Genomic DNA, 25,750 nt, shown 5'->3' with positions numbered 1-25,750 from the left:
GAGATGAGAGGGGGATACAGAGTGATCCATTCATTCACACAGTTTGCCGACATGTATCTGGCCAGCAGCAGGTGTTGCTCGCTCTCTCTCTCTCTCTCTCTCTCTCTCTCTCTCTCTCTCTCTCTCTCTCTCTCTCTCTCTCTCTCTCTCTCTCTCTCTCTCTCAAACTCTGTTGCCCTTTCTTGTTGTTTTCTTAAAGTAGGAGATTGTTTTTGTTTCAATAAATGTTGTTGTTATTATTATTGTCATTAACAATTAATATACCATGTTTTCTCAATTTTTCCTTCCAGGTCTGTGACTGCCAGGAGTCAACACCCCATGATGCAAAGCGTTTGTGACAAGACCACACCCACTTTTAAAGTGTAGAGGAAGTTGCATCGTCAGCATGTCCTCGCACCCTCAGCCAGTGCCTCAGGGGCGGAGGGCTGTGGACGCTCGTCACCTAGCTAGTTCTGTACCTCTGCAGCTGAGAGCCCATACGGTACTGCACTAAAAAGTGTTACACTAACTCTTATATAGTATGTTGTTATAGTAATCTGTGGCTATTATGCACCCTACTAAGCATGCACACACTTTTGCAACGTACATATAGATCTGAACATTGACTCTGGTGTCAAATTTGCTAAACAAAGGATTATCGTGCTTAGGATATGACCTGTTAATCATGTGAGATTTAACCCTCAGCCAACATCTTCATCCTGCAGATTACCATTTGCTCTTATTAACCCCACTGACATCTAGATCAGTGGGACTCAACCCTAGCCAGCCAAGTGGAAGACTTTCTCATCCAAACCTTTGTTCATGTTAGAATATGTCCTTTGTCTGACACAAAGCATATGTTGTTTTCGTATACCAATTGGTCATTCTTAATATTAGTCTTAATAAAATTTAGCTTAAACTAGCAATATAACTAGTAACTGTGTAACTCTTCAGAGTTTGAGACTCTTAATTAAAGTTTATTGTAATTTATGGATTAGTTTCTGGAGTAGTTTCAATCTGGAGTAGTTTCAATCAATTTCATGCTAAAAGTAAGACTTTAAGCTGTAACTAAAGGGCTGTATGATATCTGTAAGCATTGGGTTGAGTACCAAGGACTTAGAATAGTAGTTCTCAGATTTAGCATTGAGATTTTTGATCAACCCCTTTTTTCATGTTGTAAGGAGCATGATTAAATCTGGAGACATTTAATTTAATGTAGAATAGTATCATATAGCTTATACTTCAGCTAGTCACATTTTTCATGCAATTTTAATTTCTGAGTTTGTGAAATGTGTTGTTCCTTTTAGGATGTTGGTGGACTGGTGGACTACCACCCTCACGCTCGGGACTACGGCTCCCATCTGCCCCATGGATCCCTTTCCCAGCCTCACCGCCGTAGACCATCCCTTCTGTCTGAATTCCAGCCAGGCAGTGAAAGGTACACACAAACAAACAAACATTTTGTGGCTGGCACAGTTGCTTCGCATTGAGATCTTGTCTGTTCAGATCTGTCCATTTATGGCTGTGACCACAATGACCAACATAGAGGGGACTTTCACTCTCATTCAAGATGTTGCTTTAGGGAAGCCTTTAGTAGTACTGGACATAAAGTCGTGTTTTGTCACTGCCCATGTCAATTTTACTCTGCATTCTTGGCTCAAGGAGGTGACTGAAGCAGTCTACTGCTCTTATGTAATGCTTATGCAATGACACTGTAGAATGTGACCCACGATATGAGTGGATGAATTTTCTTTTAGCGTGGTCTATGAAGTGCTACTCCAGTGGGAACTCCTGTGTAATCATACCAAAAAAGAAGCCATTTTAGTTTTTTATTCTGCATATGTTGCCATAAACATTCTCAAACCAATAGTTTTTAACTTTTTACTTAAAGGCAACATGAAATGAAAATTTACCCTATTTTCTAAATGGATGTTATTGATCTGGTAAAATGACAGACTTCCCTCTGGTGATGTATGCCAGACTTATTTAATAATTTAATCCAATCAAACCCTGCCACTTTCTTAAGGCCCGGGTATACTTAATTTTCCACGTGCCGTGAGCACGGAAAGACGCGTTCGGCATGTGTGCACTATTCACTAAAATTGTGCTGCACACAGACGGTGCACGAAGGGGGATGGACGAAATATATTTTGGGCTTCAGGGCTCAAATTTCATTGCTCATCATTTTAATAATTCCTGCAAGTCTCCCACATAATGCGGGAAATTCCCGCAAACATTGATTCACTTCAGCATGTATGATTGTATGAGTTAATTAATCTACACAGATTATTAAATCAAATCAATAATTTTAAAACTTTCTGTGAAATGCAAATTCACAAACAGTGTCTTCACGTCTCTCAAAATAGGTTACACAATGCAAGCGTCGAGCGATACTACACTCTCGCATTTGAGAGTCGGGAGATGACGGAATTATCGCTTACACAATCGGGCCGGCATTGCATCGTAACATCGTTTCTGAATGCTAGTGTTAGACCTACCCAAAAACTTTTCTCTTTATTCTATTGTATTTAATTGTGCTACTTTTTTCAATTTTGAAGTTTCAAAGTTTGAATTTAAACCACTGTTTTTTTTTTTCATTTATCCACATTATTAAGGCAATCAACAAATTTATATTAGTTTTAGCAGTCAAAAATAAAATTTACACTTCTTTGTCTTATATTAAGGTAAAAAAGTAAGCGTTAAAGAAACTCTTGAACTTAAAATGTTACAAAATATGTGCAATGTAAAAGTGTAAACGTAGAACAATCAAGGCAAACTTTGAGGTAGATCAACATCTGTAATAAGCAGGGGTGTAACGGTTCACAAAATTCACGTTTCGATACAACACAGTTGTGTCACGGTTAGGTACATTTTTGATACAGCAAAAAGAAAGAAATGCCAAAGAAATTTCCTTGATTAAAAAATAAAATAAAATAATTATAAGAAATTTTATTTTTAAATAAGTGTGAGTTTTCCTACATCTTAAAACTTAGTTTTATAAATGGGGGTAATCTTTGAAGGATGAACAAATTATGTTTTGGTCATCACATTAAAAATAACATTTAAATATGATAATATTTGATTTTTGAAGTGCTGGAAAAAGATGTGATGTACTTGAAATCATTTTATTATTCCTTCCAAACTTCCATGGTTACCTTACAGTTAGTGTTACTACATTAAATCCATGGTGAATGTTGCAGATCTGTGGGTTTAAAGCCTATAACTAGTTAATTCATGGCACAATGTTTCTCCTGGTTTCCACGTCAGCGCTGTTTGATCCGTTAATAACAGAGAAATGTGAATGCTTCCCACTAGATCTCGCACCGATGTAGTGTTGTCACGGTACCAAAATTTCAGTATTCGGTACCGATACCTGTGAAAATCCACGGTTCTCGGTACCAATTTCGGTACCAAAGCTAATTTAGATTAAATTTGCATAATATTAAAGTGTATATCCATTTGTTAGATAACATTTGATACAATGACCTAACAATAGTTATATACACTGAAGCAAGTATTCTCCTTATGGTAATTAAAAAATGTAGCCTACTAATACATTTTTAAAATCAAAAGTTGTATCTGTTCATGAACAATCAAGTGTTTGTATTAAATAACATTCACAAACATTCATTAAAGGGGGGGGGGGGGGGGGGGGTAAAATACCAGGTTTCAGTCAATCTCATGTTAATCTTGAGTACCTATAGAGTAATAGTGCGTCCTTCATATCTCCAAAAAGTCTTTAGTTTCATCAGATTTATAAAATAAAAATACAGCTTTCCGATTCTATCCGGAAAAAGCCGAGGTCCTTGATTCTGGGCGTGGGCGGAGCTATAGAGTCAAGCGGGAGCATCCACAACATACAAACTGCATCCATTGTTCCAGTAACACTGGGTTCTTTGGGAAGCTGAACAAGGTAAACTTTCCCTCACATCCCAAAACACACTTTTTTGGAGACATTCTTGGCATCAACCATTCCTATTTAGCGCTGCTGATGATGATTTCCGGTAGTAGCGCGTCGATGAGCGCGGTCTTTCTCTCCTCTGGTCGACGTGTGCGTGAACGCGCTTTTCCAAGAGCAATGCTCATATAAGGAGTTCCACTCTGGTCTACGTCATTAGATCTACGATAGAAAAAAACCAGCCGAAACGTGTTGCAACCCGGAAGTATGATTTTCAGCACAGAAATTCTGTTATTCGTTCAAAATAACTTTTCAAACTTTGGCCATTATTAGCATGAGAATCCATCTCTTTAACACTGTAAACAACTCTGAATATATTAAAAACACCATTGTACCCCCCTTTAATGTTGTAAAAATATATTGTTCACTCAATGTGTTGATGTTAGATAAGGCATTAAGTAATGTTAATGAATGGTATCTTATTGTAGTGTTACCAACTAAACGGGAGATAAAACGTGTTTTATTTGACTTGACTGTCCTTTTATTCAATTCAAAACTGCGGTCATATTTAAAAGGCCTTTTAAACCAGATACAACCGCACACAATACCACTTTACGGGCCGTTCACATATCGCTTTTTATGCGCGTGCAAATTCGTTATTTCAAATGTAGGCGCGCGGCTTATAATAGAAGCATCTCAACAGGTCATGATGTGACAAAAACCAGCGGCCTTTCCGTAACAACATGGAAAGTTCGGCCGAACAGCTGATCATAGCTGTACAGGGCGGCTTTTTATTTATCATCTCAATTATTATATCTAGTAGTAAAGCTAATGCAAGGGCTAGAAATAAATAATTCTTTGATGATACTTCCTCGTCATCATGGAGAGCGCAGTTTGCACCGCTTTCTCATTTCCACAAGCGCGTGCTCTCCCGTTGCGTCTGCCGTTGCTATGCAACCATGAACAGAGGCGCGCCTACCGCCTGGAAAACGAATTTGCACGTGCAAAAAACGCGCTATATGAACGGTTCCTTTCTTGTCAACAAGTGGATTCAGAGCCACCGCATTTGCAGCGTCGCCGGTCGCCATGTCTCAGTGTGTTTATGAAGAGGACGCAACTGTGCACCGTTCGGACAGCGAACTAATAACCGGATTAACCCGATACTTCGGTACCACCGGTACTTAAGAAAAGCTGGTACCGTAACCATTTAATTTTTTTAGTACCGAAATGGTACCGAAGTACCGGGTCTTTTGACAACACTACACCGATTTTATTACTTCAGTGGCGAATTCAAATGCTTTCTTTACTGGATCTCTTAGTGCTGTGTGGTAACAGTGTCGCTTGATCAGATCGGCTCGCGCTGCACTGATATTGATCCAAACTGATGAACGGCCCATCACGCTTGCCATTTGATGTCGGGCAACGTTGTGGTGGTCGCGCCAGCGCGCACGCGCATTTGAATGGAAATATTGAGCGCTATATCGAACATTTTTTTATATTGTTACCGACAATGGTGTACCGTCGATAAATACCGATAGCGTTTTACCGCCCAGCCCTAATGTTTACTAATGTAGTTAACTAGCTAGAGTTTAATAAATGGAACCTTATTGTAAAGTGTTACCGATTTGTTTAACCGATTCAGACGTTTCAAAAGATTGATTTTGACCATTCAAAAGTTGTTTTGACCATTCATTGAAGTGAATCGGTTCAAAGAAGTCATTAGTTCGCAAATCGGACGTTTCATTAGCGGACTTGTACGTGTTGTGTGATTATCCCGGCCGGCATTTAGGACATCACACGATTTGTGTCAACACAGAAATTTCATCACTGGATAGGTTTTTTTCGTTTATTGAAAGTGTGATTTATGTCAGCTGAATATGCAGAGCGCTTTTCAGAGAAGATAAGGGAAAAAAATCTCTGAATGCTCCACATGAAACTTTGGTCTTTTGTGAAACACAAGCGCAGCAGTCATCATCACGCACCGATCAAATAAGGCTTTGGCGGGGGAAAAAATTAGCTTTGGCGACTGCCAAAAAAATGTTTTATGCAGGAAAAACCATATGTGGGTGTATTTAAGACTTCTTCTCAGTCTGAATGCTGAATGTGTGGTGTGTGTGTGAGAGCTGAGGTGTATAATCAGAGCCCAGAACAGTGGAGCTGGATGTTCTCACAGGAGATGGACTAACACCCCCTGAGATACAGAGAGCTACTGGTAGGATGGATTAACTTGAATGCTAAAGTGTTTGTGTGTGGGTAAGATGAGCATGTCTGCTCTTCCCCACTGAGGAACTGCTTTTTTGATGGTCGTTCAACAGTAAAATTAAAAACAACTAGTGCAAATTAAAATTTCGTAGCACACACAATCACATCTTATACAGTTCAAGATGATTTTTATGGAGAAGTAAGGCTGCACAATATGAATCAAAGGATCGAATGCCCCTGGATCAATTGTAGACCTTTTTTTATTTTGGTCAAGTTTTGGCTGTGTAAATTGTGGTCTGCCTTTGGTCTTTTGAAAACATAAGCCTTTTTTGTTGTTTTGTGATGACATAAGTGATAGGGGTTGAAACGGTGTTTTGTGGTCTAATCACCTTTTATCCTCTGCAGAACGAGAGATAATAAGGGATAGTGGGAGATCAAAGCAACATGGATGGAAAGGAAAAGGGTTGGAAAGTGTGCTAGTGAAAGAGTGAGATGGAATGATGGCAGTAGAGGGAGAAAAGGAGAGACAGAGAGTATGGCAGCAGTACAAGAGCAAAGTTCCTCTACAATAGTTCAAACACTCAGCACGCATGATCTGTCCTCAATTCAGAATGAGGTCAGGGGCCAGTTAAACCTCTCTCTGTGTCACTCTTGTCTGCGTGACTGTATGTATGACGAATCCTGCCTGCAGATCAGATTATCTTGCCCTCTCACAGAAAGAGATTGAGAGCATGGATGGAAGCTGCAGTGTGATATGATTTATGTAAGTGCCAAGCACCTATTGAAATTGGGTCATTTTGGTTATAGTGTTTTAGTATTTTTCCTCTAGCAAAACACACTCTGTGAAACAGTGTGTACGTGCTACCTTTGCTTTGGTTTAGATTAGTTCCACCAGTGAACCCACCAGTGAATTCACCAGTGCAGAGACAAACAAACTTGAACACATTTCAATTTCAGACACAAACACACCAGGGCTTTGATGTGATCCTGTCATTTTTTTTTCTTTCTGTTCCATTGGAATTATGATATTTGAATTAGGGCTGTGACGATAACCGCATTCCCGCAATACCGCAGTAATGAGATGCCTACCGTGGTGGTGAGGTCATTGCCGCACCTTTCTTCTTTTTTTTTTTTTTACAGATGAAGTTCAATAAAATACACACAAACAAAGGCATAAAAGGCAAAAGCATAACAGTTGGAGTTAGATTTTAATTGCAAGTGCTTATAGCGATACTTCTCTTATGTGGTATAGGCTATAAGTTACAGTTAACGGCGCTAGCAGCCGGATGACATTATTCAAACAGAACATTGGTGAAGACTTTCTCGCAAAGCTGGCAAAAGAAGAGAAAGCTGCAGAAAAAACAAGCCGAGCTCAACATGCCCCAACATTGCTTGGTTCTGCTTGGTTCTAAACTTCGATTCCTATTTCTTTAGACATTGTTTTTTGGGTAACAGTCCGTGGATATAAACGCCCTTGTCCAAACGCAACTTGTTTAAACTTTGAATAATTTACTACAAAAAATGGGTTACAAACGATGACAAAAACTGTTCCATACTAACTATTAAACTCAAAAGATATCGAAAAAACAACAAAGTTATAGGAATATTATTTCATGTTATTATTGTTAATGTTTATTAGCCTGTGTTAATAATTATATTTTTTCTAAGCAAAGACAAAAAGAAATAGTCTATTGCATCATCCCGTAAATAACTGGGCAAAACATCCATGGGCGTACTATGGATGGCCATTTCAAGCAAAAATATTCGATGATTGCTGTGAATTATTCGATTTTATTTGAAAATCGCACCTCTCCCCCACATGCTCACTGTTAAAACTCGCTCAAACCCCGCTCCAACATTACATTTCTCTGTACTGTACTATGTGTTGTAGCCACTAAAGAAAACACTGTTAGTTTCATATTTGTTGAAATATATTTATTTATTTATTTATTTAATCTATGTTGATTATATGAAAAGTGATGTATGAGTAAGTTCGGATCATGCGCTCGCCACTATATCGGGAGACATATGGAGTGGGTCAGACATGATTTTGACCACTTCATTAAGTTTTGTTTTGTAGAAAGCCCTTCTTTAAAGTGAATTTCGTTTTGCATAAATTGTATCTTAATTTTAATCAATGATTCAGCAATCAATTGCCTGGATTTATTGACATTGAAAATGACATTGATCGCTTCTTTCCGGCAAAGCCAACTTCACGCCTATCAAGTAAGGGTACTGTTAGCGGTGGAAACGTCCCGAATCGTACTGTACCATACCGTCCCGCTCGGTGGAAACGAGCCAAAGTCTTGTTTTGCCTGTAGTATTCACATATCATTATAATGTTCCTGCTCTCTGTTTCATTGTCTGTGTGGTGTGGTACTGGCACGCACGCATGCATTTACGTCAGCGTTTGTTTGCATTAATCACGCTCTGTGCTGGAGTATGTGTGTACTGTTTATTTAAGCTGGGTAGACCATGTAATTGATATGAGGGATACACCCATTCTTGTTCTCAATCTCAACGGAGTACAATCCACACATTTAGGCACACCTATTTATACACAAGCGCTACAGTTTTAAACCTCAGTTGTCTAGTTTGTCTTGATAATCTTAATGACCTGATTTCACCTCTAATTGTTTCTTACTTATTTAAATCCAAAGTATGTGCAAGATATTGTTGATTATTAGTTTTTATAAATGTATAACAGACACAGTCTGCAGTGTGTGTGATCTGTGGGGAAACTAATGCGGATGTGTAGATGTCTAGGGGTATTGCGTGCACGTGTGTATTTTTAGTGTGTTCATATGTGTCTGATCTCTGGCTTTGGCACAGGATGGGAAAGTCTTTTTAAGCTGTGTGTGTGCATGTGGTTTTAGTGTGATGTGTACTATTGCCGTTTAGGGTTAGTGGGTTTATGTGTGTATATGTGTTTGCTCTTGATCAGTCTGAGCTACAGGAAGGCCTGTGAACCACTTGATCACACAAAGTACAGCAACTCACCCCATTAGTGCCTCAATCAAAATGCGTACATGTAGTTTTTAGCACGATTAATCAAAATAAAATATAAGTTTGGGTCGCTTATAACGCGCATTTGAGAACTCAACTTGCGGCAACAATGAGAAGCTCTGCTCCCTGCGGTTCTCCACCCAAAATTTTTTTTGGATGCTTTATTGTTTGAAAAAGAAGAAATTAAGATAAATTACATAAGTAATGTAATTTTACAGTTGTACTGTTCTCTCAGTAGGGTACTGTTCAATTATTACTTACTTTTTTTTTTTTACAGTGAAATATTAGTCATGTCTTATTTAAATAATAATTAAAATTTATTCTTTTTTATAATCATATCAATATAGAATCACAAATTATTATTTTTTTATCAGAAAAAGCTTAAGCTCAAGCTCAATCCCCCTCATCCAAATTGTACAGCCACAGACAAACTTTGGTCTGGGATGAAGCATTGGCATCCAATCAAACTGTATTTTTGCTGCGTTGTAGAATCAGATATAACACAGGAAGGACAGATGTTTGGTTGACTTAAAGCGAGAACGTGTGTATAAGAGATTGATGTGAATAATGTATTTGTGTGAGATTCAAGCACCTCGAGATCTTTTCCTCTTATACCGCACAATCTTTCCTCTAGCATCAAGGTCAGTTCACTACTCGCACTCTTGTGTGAAAAGGCTCACTCCTGTACCAAGCACCGCAAGGCACTGTTGCCTCCAGACTCAAACATTGCCATGGTTATACTCATCTTTGGTCTGAGAGGCCTGTACTTAGCCGATGATTTGTGGAGTAATTGCAGAAATCATGACCTGTCCTGACTGGTCTTGTATTACTGGTTCTTTCATTGGACCCATCCTTAATAAATGTCTAGTGCTGGTGAGAAGTGCTGGTTCGTATGTCTATGGGGATTCCCATTCATTCATTACATTGTGTTATATTTTGTAGATTTTATTGGACAATGTTAATTTTCCTTCAATTGTTAGTCAGAAATAAATGCGTTATGAGTGTTGTTTAAAGTAAACTTTTTAGGCAGTACAGCCTTTCCAAAATTGTGTTAATTAATTCAGTAATTATTAATTGATGTTACACATTTAGTTTGACTTCATTCTGGTATGAAACACCCACTTTTTCATGATCCAATTAATTCCCAAATAATAAAATGAAGTCTTGCCGTCCTTATGAATATGAAGTGTCTTGTATTACTGAAATCATATTCACCCATCTGAGGTCTGTTGTGTTTTGTTGATGTAACTGCTACTGTTAAATGTCAACTTTAGTGTGTTTAAAAATGATGAACCCACTTAGTCAACCTTTTCATCCTGACATTCTTTTGAAATTAGGTTAATGTCTGTATCTTACCCATAATTCACTTCTCCTCCTGCTCTTTTCCTCCTCAACAGAGGTCAAGAGTCCCACATCCGATATGAACACATTTACCTGCAGGACCACAGCAGCCAATCAGAAGTGGAGTACTCTGAGATGAAGCGTCCTCGCTTGGAAATCGGGACGGATTCTCTTATTCGTCACTCAGCCCATCGTCAGCCCCTCACTGTGGGTGGAGCTGAGGAAATGGCAAAGGTCAGCAAATCTAATATACAGATTGTTGTTAAAACCAGTGTGTCAAGATACCAGTGGATTGCCGATTACAGTCTACAACCAAGAACTTGTTTTCACTTTACTAAAAAGTACTAAAAGGTTAGGGTCAGTAAGATATTTTTCTCTCTCTTTTTTTAAAAAAGTGAATACTTCAATGATGCATTAAATTGCTTAAAGGTATATATTTGTTCTGTGGTTTTGTGTGATTGGCAGCAAGCACAATCTGGCTGTCTCTATCGCACATATGCGATAACTAAATTCAGAATTGCGATGCATAGGAGAATAAGAAGCTTTAAGTTAACGTTCTGGCTGTGAATCCTCATGCTTGTGCGTTGCGATTTATTGTGGGATTAGGCTATAGAAAGGATGCTGCATGCTGTACATGAATTGACTGTAGAGAAGAGTGATAAGTCTGTTCAGCAGATTATCACTTAGTCCATATTTATTGGCCTCGTAAATCAGCCTGTCATTTTCCGTTGGCCTGAGTTTTTATCACCCGGCCAACACTGCCATTTACCGCCACACAAGCCTGCTAAGAACATCAGTGTTTCCCATACATTGATTTATCTGTGGTATCAGCACGTGATCAGCTCCGCGTTTCAGTTCACAGTGAATGAATGCACTGAACTGTGCATGTGCTTGAGTTTAGCTTGCATTTGGGAATGCAGTTACGCATTATTGTTCACATTTTGCATAGTTGACAATTACAGCATTTAGCTAGATTTGTAGTGAGGCTCGTTTGTAAACTTGTTTTCCACCAAAATAAAAGCTTGACTGCATTTTCGTCAAAATAAAAGCTTGGCATGCTCCCGGACCCCTTTAGAGGGACAGAGGACCACCCACCAAAGTTTAACAAAAATCCTGTGGGAAACACTGAACAGATATGTGTATCTAGATACTGTTTGGGTTGTGAGTGTCTAAAAGATTGCATCTTAGAGAGTTATGTCAGTAATGGCTTAATCTCTGACTTCTGACTCTGGCAGCTGTGGCTTTTTTTGTTAGGTTGTGAAGGAATGAATATGTGAATGAATGTGGTGTAACGGTAAACGGCACAGGCAGATGTTTGGAATAACTCTGCAACATCTTAGGAACTCTCTTTTCTAGGTCAGGGGCTCTGTGAAGGGTGTGTGTGTGTAGGTGGAGTTATATGCAGCCTCTTTATAACAACATACTGCTGCCTCACACCATGTGAGATTCATTTCTGGTGCTTTACAACTGTTGGTGTCACCAGACTGTATCAGGTTTTGCCAAGTGTGCATCACATAGCCAATACTGAGAGTGTTTATTGACTGCTTGAGAGACTCGCACTATTCTCTTCCTCACAGGAACAACAAGACTCAAGAGATGAGTCAAATTGTGCGTAAAAAGGCACGATGCTGTTGGCAAAAGTTATAAAGCATTTGGGATAGTGGTGCAATGTATCACAAAACTCACGGTTTGGATCATACTACGGTTTTTGAGTCACGGATAAGAGAATTTTTCGGACCAGCAATAAGTTCAAACGATATTAAAGACTAGTGAACAGTCAGTAAAAACACAAGAACAAATACACTAATTACAAGCATAGCCTAAATAAATTCAATATAAGAAAGTTACAAATAAAGTAGGGTCAAATAGTAGTATTCAGGTACAGAAATGTAATTAAATGTAAAAAACACTGCATAGTGTTTACTATATAAACTAAATATAGATAAATATTTGTTAAAGCTGTCTTTAATATATATATATATATATATATATATATATATATATATAATATAATATATTTGTCAGTAAAATTTCACAATTATTGATAACTGCATTAGTTAAACTAGTATTAGTTTTAGCTGAAATAGCAAGTAAAAGGTCCTCAAAACAGTTACAGAAGGCAAGTAAACAGTCAGCAATACAATAAGAGCAAAGAAACTAATTACAGACAAAATAGACAAATAAATACAACAGAACTAGGGCTGCAACAACGAATCGATAAAATCGATTATGAAAATAGTTGGCAACGAATTTCATTATCGATTCGTTGTGTCACGCGATTATTACGCCCCTCAATAAGTCGCAGAGATGTTTGAGTGGTAAATAAAAACAAGTTGAGTTGAGCGCGGAGCGGAGCAAAGCTCTGAGGTGCCGGACTGGACAAAAGCGAAGCGAGCTCCGCGAGCGACACTGCACGAGAGAGACCGAGTGTATCAGAGGAGTAACCTGTTAGTGCACTTTCTGAAGATTTTTTGCACTGTGAATTTGCACTGTCAGTTCTGTTTTTGAATAAAGGGTTGAAAAGGACAATTTTTTAAATCTGATTAATCGAAAAATAATCGACAGATTAATCGATTATTAAAATAATCGTTAGTTGCAGCCCTAAACAGAAACATTCCGATTCAGCGCAGAGTTCTGTTATAAACCATAGATATCAGATCGAACAGCACTGACGTGGAAACCAGGAGAAACACTTATAGAAAGCTTTCAGTCCACAAATCACCATAGATTTAGGTCTAAAAACAATTTTTTACCTGTTTGATTGAATGATAATAATTAAAGTTAATTTCATCTACACCCTAAATTAAGCTTAGTGCTTTATTGTCAGCCCCAGTGCTACCAGATATTTTTTTTTTGTTGAACTCAGTGGCTCCGGTGCTGCTGCCCTCAAATATTAGTCTGGAGCCCTGTGAACTTAAAACTGCACATTGTAATATCTGTACGTTAAGTCTATTTATTATTAAAGAATTTGTCAGTATACAGTTATTTTGGGGGGAATTTGAATAATTGCATTGCAAGCTGATTTAAGGTGTGCCCCTAAATTTTCTGCTTGTGCTCCTAAAATTTTCAGTCAGGGGCTACAGCGATCCTAGTAAAAAAAAGTTAGTCTGGAGCCCTGTTACGAAAAGGATGCTTACCAAAATGGCATTTTAACATTTTTGTGTGTAGGCTATTTGACCGCAGTGTACTTTGCCTATGAGCATTCCGCTCCATCTCGGACCTAGTGCACAGAAAGCCGCCTAAGGGAACAGCATCTCTTTCGTGGCTTAATGCTCTTTTAATTACAGTGTTTAATATCAGGCACGTCCCGCAGTTTAGCAACAGTAGACTGCATTTTACAACACTCACTAAGTTTGGCTTAGGGGAGGAACGAAACAACCCGCAATGTGACATCAGAACAATAATCATTTTACCTTGATTATCTTGTTTTCATAATCGTTGGAAGCCAAAATCTACATCGAAAATCAATTACATTATTCGCACAGCCCTACCCTTTATTGTGCATCTGAGTTTGTGTGTATGCAGCAGGATTAAGGTCACTGTGATCACACCTCCTGCTTGTGGCGTGATGTAAAGGGCAGAATGATTACACCCTTAGAGCAAGCCTGCGTTAGTTGTGCTCTAAGGTCAGGGTGATCACGCTCTCAATCCAGAGTTGTTGTGCTGAGTTGTTATGACTTCCCCCTAAAGCTTTTGTGTATTTTTAGCAGCTATGACAATATGAGGCTTGCAGGCAGAACTGTGTGTGTGTGTGTGTGTAGGTGGAAACCATTGTGCAACAGTAATTAATTAGTAATGGAGCTGACCTAGATGTGACGGATGAGCGATTGAGGATATTTACATGAGGATTTGAGCATGTTTGGGTGAGAGACAGGCAGTGTGGGACTTTTGAAAGGACACTCAAGTCAAAGTGGACAGAGGAGATCTCTCCCTCTCTTTATGTAAGAGCTGTCATACTCGATGACACTCATGAAACTGAGCGAGTGGAACTGAAAGCTCAGGGTGGGGAAGAGTCTCTCACATACACTATTGTGGGCTGTGTATGCCATTTGCAGCATACCTGCAACACACTGACAGGTGTGAACCAGCACATCTGTGTCTAATGGCTTGTTACAGCTCAAGGTGTCAGATGACTCGTGTTACCCTGACAGCCCATCATTCATAAACGTGTTATTGAGTCTGAGCTCAGAACTGGATTTTACATGTTCTTCACGTCTCTTTAGAGTGACTAATGCTGATCTGTGCTGGGATTAGGGCTGGGCAAAAACATTTTTGATTCTTAAAATGTGGTCGATTCGATATTGATTCTCAATTTTTCCCCACACATTTAATATGATATCGTTATCCTTATCCTTACCCGACCTTTTCATTCTTTCAGCGCTTAACATGGCGGATGCCTGTGCGCTTTTCAGCATGAAAGACGTTCCGGACAGTAGAAGGAACTGTCCTGGTCGGGCTAGTGCTGCATGGTCACAAAAGTTTATTGCATGCGTTTTCACACCTTGTCAAATTAAGCAAGAAGACATGAGAGAGAAAGAGAATCTTGCGCTTCAACGGACAAATTCACACGATCCTAGGTTGTTCTAGGTGGTTGATCGGTAGTTGTTTACTGGGCCAAGCCAAGGGCTCAGTCTAAGTCTTTAGATATGGTTTAAAACCAGTGAAAATCTATGGGATTTTATATTGTTGTACCGTCGGTAGGGCTGGGTATCGAGTTCGATACTTTTTAGGCACCAACCAAATTGCTTCGGTACCATCGAGTATCAAAAAATCTCTTGTCGTTAGGAACCAAATTTAGATACCTAAGGTGTTAATCTCGTCAAGGTCAGTGAGCCAATAAGCATGCATGATTGGCTGTGGCGAGGAATCAAGAAAAACACTGGTTGCGTCCGATAACTGATAAATGCTGCCTTCGGGGGACGCATTCCAAGGTTGAAAGGCATCAAGAAACGTCCGAATGCAATGTTAGTTTCACTTCCTGTCTCCTGAGATGCCTTCATCTGATCGATTTTTGAAGGCAGTATAGATGTATCCTTGGCTGCCTTTGATATCCCACAATCCTGGGCTTTCCATGCTGTGACAGTTGAGCTAGAAAAATACAGATGGTGTCTGAAATTTGTGGCTGGTCATCAGTTTGTATGTAAATGTAAATTTTTGATCAATATTTTCCACTTATGTCATTTGACTCATTTCTAGCGAGAAATCACTATTGTTGTCATTTAAATATTCACTTAGTTTTCACCAAAGCTCGCTTTATTTTGCTGTAGATAATTAAACCGTAACACTGCCTCAGAAGTCTTTCCGAAATCAGTTGCCTACGTTTTCGGATGCAGCCACTAATTTACGCCAGTTATGTCCCATAGATGTAAAAGATCAAAAGTGTGGCTACATTTCACCAGACTCGATGCCAACAGCGCACGATTCAATATTTGAGTATTTGATCAGATAATTGCTGCCAAGATCGGCAACACAACAAATTTGATGAAGCACTGGACAGCGCATGGAATAAACTTAAGAGCAGAAAGTTGCTCCGTCTTCAACTGCAAGAAGAACTGGAGCGTGTCACAAATTAACAGAAACTCTGCCTATAGGCTACTTGCCTTGTCTACTTTTAAACGAATCAATTCGAATCGAAAACGAATTCTTTCTTATTATGTAATCCAAATGAAAGGTACATTTCTCTCTATAGGCACGTCCAGCAACGCCAACTTTATGCGTGCGTTTGAGATATTCCTCCCCCAGTGGCCTATATGAGTCATTGACTCTGTAAAAAAAGTCAACAAACTGAATTTTTTTTACTTTTATTTTTTATTTATGTAATGTAATCTTCTTAAAACAGATTTCATAAAATTTGTATATATAAAAAAAAGATAATTCAGGAACCGGAATCGAAGTCAAGGTATCGAAATCGGAAATGTTTGAACAATACCCAGCCCTAACCGTCGGCCTTGCAAAAATCTTATCACTAAAAGCACATTCATACTGCCAGTTGCCAGTTGCTGTACTGCTTGGTCACTAGTAGTCATTCCTAGTTCTGTTTGCTCTAGTAATGCTTTTTAATTTTCAAGCCATGTGATTTGAGGTATTATTCATATCCGTAACGTGAATCATTGCATGAAATGTCCCTGGAACAGAAATGAAATGCGAATACACACATACATGTACTGGTATGTCCACTGTGGTTGGTTGTTTTGCCACAGTTGTTGTCATGGGAGCTGAGAGCTGAAATGTCACCACAACACACTGTCCAGTCATCCCATAATCACTGTCAAAATAGCACTGCCTTTGATATTAGTTCAGCAAGTGTCATATCGTGATCTGAGAGATTTTTTTTTCTTGAGGTCTGAGATAAATTTGTATAAGAAAAAGACTTGTATTTTGAAAATGAGTTATTTGAATATACACTACCGTTCAAAACGTTGGAGTCGGTAATTATTATTTTTTCTGTTTTTGAAGGAATGTTCAAATAGGTCACCTTAGGGCGTATGAAATTATTATTATTAGGGCCGCGTCGACGTCATCGATTACGTCGACTATGAAAATACGTCGACACGCATGAAATGCGTCGACGCGTCACATTCATTATTTACGTTTAATATCGAGTAATGGCGGCTTCTGCTCCAGCTCATGGTGAAAATGACAATCACGATCATCCAAAGTATGGGAATACTTTAAACTACAGCCGAACAGAAAGGTGCTTTGTTCACTATGCAAAGCGGAAATGTCATAACGTTACCATGGCAGCACATCTGCTATGAACGAGCATCTTAAAAGGATATCCTGTGACTCTGCGAACTCAAAACGACTTTCATTTATAACTTCAACTTAAATCTGTCAACGAAGCCTTCAGTGCATTTAAATTGCCCGTTTTTAAAAGTTGTGTATGCACATGTAGACTAGAGACATGCACTCCCGCGGGACCCAACACAACAGAGTGCGGCACGGGATCTGATGGCCGAGTGCGGGCGCGGGCGGTAATGCACTCGTGTGTGTGTGTGTGTGTGCTGGTTGCGGGAGAATAAAACGATTCGCGGGTCCGACTCCCACAAAATAGAAATCTATAAATTGAACATCTCAAAACAAATAAATTGTCATTCATCGGTTGCACAAAAGCAACAAGAAGAACTAAAACATAATAGAAACTATTTACAGGCCAGAGTCTATCTATTTATAACCTGTTTGCAGCGTTTAACAATGTAGCCAATCACAGACATATGTGTTGATTTCTTGAACGCAATGGCCAATCAGAAGCATTTAAGATGGAATCTCCTCACCGCTCAAAATTGACTTTTTGTTCAGTGCTGAATTCTGCATACTGGCAAATCGATATTATGAAAGATTCATTGTGCAGTCAGTTTTTGATAATAACAGAGATGTCCGCTTTTAAGGAATTATTAAGGGAGAAATCCGTCCCGCGCATGTCTCTAATGTAGACTTTAAAAACAAACAATAACGTTATATTTACATATTAACAGTAGCCTAGGCTGTAATCTAGTGTATGTGAACCTTTTTGCAAAAAAACACAAGTGCATTTTCGGACAAGTTAATTGAGTAAATCATACTCCCACTACGGTAATTAATTACAGAGCTATAGTAAACACATTTCTTAAATCGGCCTGTGACTGTATGTATCTTACATTTTATGAAACAGTACCATTAGTTAAAAATAAAGTTTAAAATGCTTCCTGTTCGCATATTTCATTATCCTTTCTGAAATACAACATTTATGTTGTCATCATTCATAATTTCATGTTAAAATAATATACAGATGCACTACCCTCTTCAAAATACAGCTGATATATTGTTAGCATTCTTTAGCATAACTTAATTTTTTATACTGGGAAATTTCAAAGTATTTTTCAGAAAATTAATTAATAAAAGTTTGAAATACTAATGTAGAAGTTTTTATTGGAAAGTTTGCCAATGGATAAATCAGCTAATCCCAAAAATATGCATTAGATTAACCGGGAAAATAATCGTTAGATTAGTCGACTAATCGAAGAAATAATCGATAGATTAATCGACAACAAAAATAATCGTTAGATGCAGCCCTAATTATTATTATTTTTCAAAATTACAGGTTTTCCGATTAAAATTTTGTCATTCCATTTTAATGATTTAATTGCATAATCAAAAAGACCATCTAATCAATTAAATCGATGAATGTCCTCACAAAGATAGATGTACAAGTGTGTGTGTGTGTGTGTGTGTGTGTGTGTGTTGGCACTTGTACCTGTTTGTGTAAAGGTTATTGCATTGCATATCCATTTCTTAGCACTCAGGTTTGTTTATATAAAGCAGCTTGGTGTTTTAATTCTAATGGACTCATTTCTCTTTTCTCTCATTTCTCATGTTCAACACTGTGTGTATGTGTGAGGGAGAGAGAGAGTGTGTGTGTTTGTGTGTATACAGCTTTGAGTCCTAAAGTGACTCTGTCAAATCCTCTTTTAAGTGTTAAATCCCGCCTGAAGTTTGGAATGCCCCTAGGAATGTTTTGAACATTAGCAAGGCTCTCAGGGTGTCCTTGGTCCTTGGACTTTGTCTTTCTCTTTCCATGGACATCCTGGAATTGGATATTTTAGCCACATGTTTTAATGTTGAGGGGTTTAATTATGGAACATGGCATTTGCATTGTCTATATTCTCATAAATAATTGTATATATTTATTTATTTTTTCCTTTGTTTAAATAAATCTTTTTTATTTTCTTATTTTAAGGCGAGACACAATGCTTTCATTGCAAAAACATTGTGGTTTTTTTCACTGATCGATTTTGGGATATTTGTCTTCAATACATGTCGTCTTTCAAACTTGTGGTGAAAAAAAGTCAGAAATACACATTTATTGAGGTCTTTATTTTACTACATTTTGTCTGTCTGCGTCTAGATTTCTCATAAATTCAACAATAGTTGGCGTTCTAAATCATCCCGCTGCTCCGCGATCGCTGCCTGCACCCTGTCATCACATACACCGTTAGAAAGCGCTCTCTCTCCTGTACAATGCTGTCGGATCCAAATATGGTCATTTCCTTTTTATCAGCAACCAATTGTGAAAGTAAAAGGGCTGAATGCGCAATCTCATTGGCTGATGATAAATCTTTAAAGCCCGTAAAGGACTTTTCTCTCATACTCCAAGTCCGAAATCTCCGCTTCAGTAGCACATATAAACACCAAACTTTCCAGTCTTGTACCTAGTTATTTTATGAAGACATTTACAGAGGGATTTGTAAATGTGTTAGTATTCCTAGCCTGATTTATATAACATTTTATTCCAAAAAACATGGCGAAAATCCATTTTTAAGGCTATTGACAGTATATTCTGATTTACAGGATAACAAAAGTAGATATCCATAAATCCCTCTGTAATTTTTTTTCTCATCTAATATGTGAACACAATGAAAAAATTATTTTGAACCTGGCTTTATTCAATTTCGTGGTTTTTTAAAAATGCAAATTAGTGCATATTTAATTGGATATTGCCTAATTTGCATATTTAAACATTAAATTACAGAAAACTTGTAATACATTTTTTTCTCATCTTAATGTAGGTAATCAACTGGGAAACTTTCATGGTGATATCTGCTAGTTAAAAATGTTACCCTATTCCCCTGTAGTGTCTCGCCTTAAAACGTACTCGGTTACTAACGTAACCTCGGTTCTCTCTAGGAGAGGGAACGAGTACTGCGTCGAAAGAACGCTACGGGAAAGATATTTCTTTGTCGAGATTGAAGCCAAAAATTAATCCTTAATTTTGTAATATTGTAAAACGCTTTTCTGAAGCATACAACCTAGGCGGAGCAATACAGCTCACCCATTGGCTGCTCTGCCAGAAAAGCACAGCCTATGCGAGGCCAGGACGCTGACCAATGAGGACGCTTCGCGCCCTTCTGCGTCACCTCCCGCCCAAACAGGCGTGGCCTAGGCCTATAAATACGAGCATAGCTGTCTAACACGCCGATTTTCGTCAATGAAGCGACGCAGCGTGGACACGCACGGCATGAGACGCAGTACTCGTTCCCTCTCCTAGAGAGAACCGAGGTTACGTTAGTAACCGAGTACGTTCTCTTACGTAGAGTTCTCTCGTACTGCGTCGAAAGAACGCTACGGGAACCCTATGCAAACCGCCGTGCGTGTTCTTGGATCGACACAGACACCTAAGGGCGCGCGCGCCCTGGTATACAAGCGCCTACCCCAAGAAGTATAAGGAGAGCGGCTAAAATAGCATCATCCCTTATAGTAGTGCCTCTCAAGGCATAATAGCATATATATGTAAATATAGATATATATGAGGGGTAATAGCATGCTCATGGGACACATTGTCAGTGAGTGATGCTTAAAACATTGAAGTGACCTGGGCCGCAGCGCGGGGCAGGAGCACTTATACATATTAGACATTGAAGTGACCTGGGCCGCAGCGCGGGGCAGGAGCACTTGTACATATTACCATTGAAGTGACCTGGGCCGCAGTGCGGGGCAGGAACACTTATACATAGTCTTCTAGACCGAGAGCAGTTTAGCCTGCAACGCAGGAACCTCTAGGTTATAGAACCTAATAAATGTAGACGGGGAGGCCCAGCCTGCCGCCATACAGATATCTTGTAACGAGATTCCGCTATACCAAGCCCATGAGGAGGCCATGCCTCTCGTGGAATGTGCTCTGATGCCCAAAGGGCATTCCAAGCCTCCAGATGCGTAGGCTAGCGCAATGGCGTCCACTACCCATCGAGACAGACTCTGTTTCGTTGCGGCTCGTCCCTTGGAGCGCCCGCTGAACGAAACGAAGAGCTGCTCCGTCTGTCGAAAAACAGCGGAGCGGGACACGTAAGCTCTTAATGCCCTGACCGGGCAAAGGGAGCTATTTCCGTCCTCTGAGGCCGGCAGGGCCGACAGGGAGATGACCTGAGCCCTGAACGGTGTGTTGAGGGACTTAGGCACGTACCCATGCTTCGGTTTCAACACGACTATAGAGTCGTTTGGCCCGAACTCCATACAAGAAGCTCTCACTGAGAGCGCTTGCAAGTCTCCCACACGCTTCACTGAAGCGAGAGCCAAAAGAAACACGGTCTTGAGAGACAGGTGTTTCATGTCAACTGAGTGAATAGGCTCGAAAGGGGCCCCTTTCATAGCGTTCAACACTGTAGAAAGGTCCCACACGGGGACTGAAGGAGGCCTTGGAGGGTTTAACCTCCTGGCGCCTCTCAGGAAGCGGACCACCAGGTCGTTCCTGCCTAGTGAACGGCCAAGCGTTGGATTAACGAACGCTGATATGGCAGCCACATAGACTTTGAGCGTGGATGGGGTTCTTCCCTTATCCAATAGCTCTTGCAAGAAGGAGAGAATCTCCGGTTCTCCACACTGAAGTGGTGACAGACCTTGATCTGAACACCATCCAGAGAACACCGACCATTTGGAAGCGTAGAGCCGTCTAGTAGACGGAGCCCTAGCTTGTTCGATCGTGTCTAACACTCCTCTTGTGAGGTTAGCGGGTACCCGTTTATGGCCCATACGTGTAGGGACCAAAGCTCGGGGTGAGGATGCAAAATCGAGCCCTTGGCCTGTGAGAGGAGGTCTCTCCTCACTGGTATCGGCCACGGGGCAGTACTTTTCAGTCGCATCAAAGCTGGGAACCAGGTCTGATTCGTCCAGAATGGAGCAACTAGCAGTACTGAGCATCCGCTCTCCCTGATACGCTCCAGCACTTGAGGCAGGAGTGAGACAGGAGGAAAAGCATAGAGCGGGCGGCGGGGCCAGACTCTGGCCAGCGCGTTCGTGCTCTTCGAAAAGAATTCTGGGCAATGAGCGTTTTCCTGGTTTGCAAACAGGTCTATTTCCGCTCTGCCGAACGTTTTCCACAGCAGACGCACTGTCTGTGTGTGTAGGGACCACTCTCCAGTGGGAACGTTGTTCCGTGAGAGTCTGTCCGGGCCTACGTTCAAGTGGCCTGGCACGTGCATTGCTCTTAACGAGCGCAGGTTGTGCTGGGCCCACACCAGTATGCGTTCCGCTAACCTGAATAGGTTCCGGGATCTCACGCCACCCTGGCGGTTTATGTAGGCTACTACCGACATGTTGTCCGAGCGGACCAGGACGTGGTGTCCTTTTATCCGGGGACAGAAGCGCCTCAGCGCAAAGTCCACTGCCATCATTTCCAGGCAGTTTATGTGCGGTAGTTTGGCTCGCTCTGACCACTGGCCAAAGAGCGGACTGCCGTCGAGCAGTGCTCCCCAGCCTGAGGTGGACGCGTCCGTGGACACCACCTTCAGGCTCGAGGAAGTCCCCAGGCTTACACCTGACCGGTACCAGTCTGACGCTCTCCATGGTGTCAGGGCTGAAATGCATTCCTGAGTGACCTTGAGGCGATAGCGACCGTGTAGCCATGCTCGGCGCGGTACGCGCGCTCTCAACCAGAACTGTAGTGGGCGCATGCGCAGCAGGCCCAACTGCAGCACTGTTGAGGCTGAGGCCATGAGGCCCAGCATTTTCTGAAATCTCCTGAGTGGCACTATGTGGCCGCTGAGGAAGGATTTCGCCATTTGCAGGGTATTTCGCCTGCGCTGTGATGACAGCTGTGCTGTCATAGACAGTGAGTTCAGATCCAGTCCTAAAAAGGAGATCCTTTGACTGGGAAACAGTGAACTTTTCTCCCAATTGACCCTCAGACCTAAGCACTCGAGGTGATCGAGTATTAGTGTCTTGTGGTGAGCGAGTTCTGACGGCGATTGAGCCAGAATTAGCCAATCGTCCAAATAGTTCAGAATTCGAACGCCCCGGAGTCTCAGGGGTGCCAGCGCCGCGTCCATGCACACTGTAAATGTACGAGGTGCTAGGGATAGGCCGAATGGCAGGACTGTGTACTGATATGCCCGGCCCTCGAAGGCGAATCTCAAAAATCGCCTGTGACGTGACGCAATTTGTATGTGAAAATACGCGTCTTTCAGATCTATTGCCATAAACCAGTCTTCTCGGCGAATTTGCGCGAGGATACCTCTGGTCGTGAGCATTCTGAACTTCCGCTTTGCAAGCGTTTTGTTCAGACGCCTTAGATCTAAAATGGGTCTGAGACCCCCGTCTTTCTTCGGTACCAGGAAATATCTGCTGTACAGGCCCCCTTCGCTCTGAGCTTGAGATAAAGGCTCTATGGCCCCTTTGCTCAATAGCTTCGCTATTTCGGCTCGAAGTAGATGTGCTACTTCTGTTTTTACCGTGGTTTCGACTTTTCCCGTGAAACGGGGAGGGCGTCGATAAAACTGTAGCGAATAGCCTCTTTTTATAGTCTCTAGCACCCATTCTGAAACCCCGGGTAGTCCTTCCCATGCATCTGCACGTGTGACTAGGGGTTGAATGTAATCTGGGCTCTGGTCGCGAAATGGCGGCGACACGAGAGCAACCATGTGCTGTGACATGGACGCCGTGGCGTCTGAGGCGGGGGACATGTTTAACACAGTATGCGTCCCGCGCGCGCTCGACTCTCTGAGTTGAGAGAGAGCACGCGGGGCGAGCCCTACGGGGCTCGTTATGTTTGTGAATAAACGTGGGCGCTTGGTGGCGGGCACATTTATAACACCGGGGACACTGTGTTTGTGTACTGACTGACCGTTCGTTAGTTTCGTTTTTACAGAAACCGCGGAACGTGCAGTGTGTAGTGGTTGTGGGCACTGGACAGTGGGCACGCTCACTACACGTAAAGCACAATCGGTGTGAGCCGATTTTATGTGTGCAAACCCTGTGTTGAACGGGGCTGTGCTTGTGTGAATGAATGGGCACTGGGTGGGCATTGCAGTTACACACATTACACCATCGGCCTTGGCCGGAACACCAGAAATTAAACTCTTTTTTAGATTTATCTGGGTCGCCGTGAAAACGGCGTTTGTGTGCAGGCAAACGGGCTTTACGGCCGGTTTGTTGGCTGCTGAGTACACTGGTACAAACACGGAACTTAGGGCTGTACAAGCGGGAATCTTTGGTGGAAGTCCGGCCGCAGCGGGACCCGAACACCGTCTTTTTCCTAGCAGGGCTAGGATGGCGCCGAGGCCTCGGGCTTGATTGAGATCTTGGGCCGAGGACCACGCGGTGGCGGGCGGCGTCCGGCGGAGCGAGACCGTGGTCTCTCTCGGGCCTGTTGCTGCTGGGCCGGCGCGGCGGGCGCGGGGCGCTGCTGAGTTCGGGCAGGCGGCTGTTTAGGGCGGCCTGTTGCGGAACTGGAGCGCTTTGGCAGGAAATGTCTCATGGCCTGCGAAGTTTTCTGTACCTCGGCGAATCGGTCCGCGAAGTCCTTCACGGAGGATCCGAAGAGGCCAGCCGGTGAAATGGGGGCGTCGAGAAACGCAGAGCGCTCGGATTCCGCCATCTCAGAGAGAGTCAGCCATAAATGTCTCTCAGAAACAGTAGCTGTGGCCATAATCCTGCCGATGGCGTGTGCGGCGGACTTTGTAGCGCGAAGAGCTAGGTCTGTGGCGCTACGCAAGTCCGGAACACTGATCGCGCCCGGGCCTTCCTCGTCTAGCTTGCAGAGGAGGTTGGCCTGGTGGATTTGAAGCACCGCCATGGTGTGCAGCGCCGATGCAGCTTGTCCGGCGGCGGAATACACGCGACCGTTCAGAGCTGAAGACGTGCGGCAAGCTTTGGATGGTAGGACTCCCTTAGCCCGCCGTCCCGCAGAGGGTGGGCAAAGGTGAGTCGCTACCGCCTCCTCGACCGGAGGGAGAGCGTGGTAGCCTCTGTCTCGAGCACCGTCCACTACGGAGAATGCTGGCGAGGCAGAAGTACGTACTCTGGCTGAAAATGGCGCCTTCCATGATTTCGCTACCTCTTCGTGAAGCTCAGGAAGAAACGGTGCGTGTCTGGAGGGGGGCGCAGCGCGGTCTCCAGAGAGGAAGCGTCCATCCAGCCGGTTGAGTGCAGGTTGTTCGGGCGTCGACCAATCGAGGCCGAGGCTCGACACGGCCTGTGTGAGCAGACGCATCAGTTCCGCCTCGATGCTGATCTTCCCTCCTCTGCGCTCTCGAACAGCGGGGGAGGGGAGGTCCACAGAGCTCGCCCAACCCTCGCTCTCCGAAGCGAGAAGCGAACAGCAATCATCATCTCCCTCTGATACAGCTTGCTGGTCGTCATCCATAACGGACAAAGCGGCGTGCTGCGGCTGTTGTCCGTCGGTGAGCGACTCGAGCGAGACGTTGAGAGGAGCTAGCGGCGGCGGCGGCGAGCTCCTCGTGGAGGGAGGTTCCGGGACCCGCTGAGCACGGCGCTTTTTACGGCGCGGCGCTACAGGGGGCGGTTGAGCAGCTTCGGCGAAAGATGCAAGGCGAGTCCGCAGAGTCGCGATTGGCA

The 25,750-nt window shown here is 42.1% G+C and overlaps 1 protein-coding gene across 7 annotated transcripts in view; it reads left to right on the top strand.

The window, feature by feature from the left end:
• The window catches only part of ncor2 (nuclear receptor corepressor 2), a 109,922-nt gene that overhangs the window by 33,833 nt on the left and 50,339 nt on the right, over positions 1-25,750 (top strand). For all 7 annotated transcript variants that reach the window (XM_079638496.1, XM_079638494.1, XM_079638495.1 and 4 more), the window contains exons 2-4: positions 291-481; positions 1,287-1,417; positions 10,483-10,660. In XM_079638496.1, coding sequence (XP_079494622.1) covers positions 386-481; positions 1,287-1,417; positions 10,483-10,660 — 405 coding nt within the window. In that variant the 5' untranslated portion in view covers positions 291-385. The remainder of the gene's footprint in view (positions 1-290; positions 482-1,286; positions 1,418-10,482; positions 10,661-25,750) is intronic.

Source organism: Phoxinus phoxinus, assembly GCF_949152265.1.
Source record: "Phoxinus phoxinus genome assembly, chromosome: 15".
Taxonomy (NCBI): domain Eukaryota; kingdom Metazoa; phylum Chordata; class Actinopteri; order Cypriniformes; family Leuciscidae; genus Phoxinus; species Phoxinus phoxinus.
Note: the sequence above shows the minus strand (reverse complement) of the source record. Positions and strands in the feature narration are given on the sequence as shown.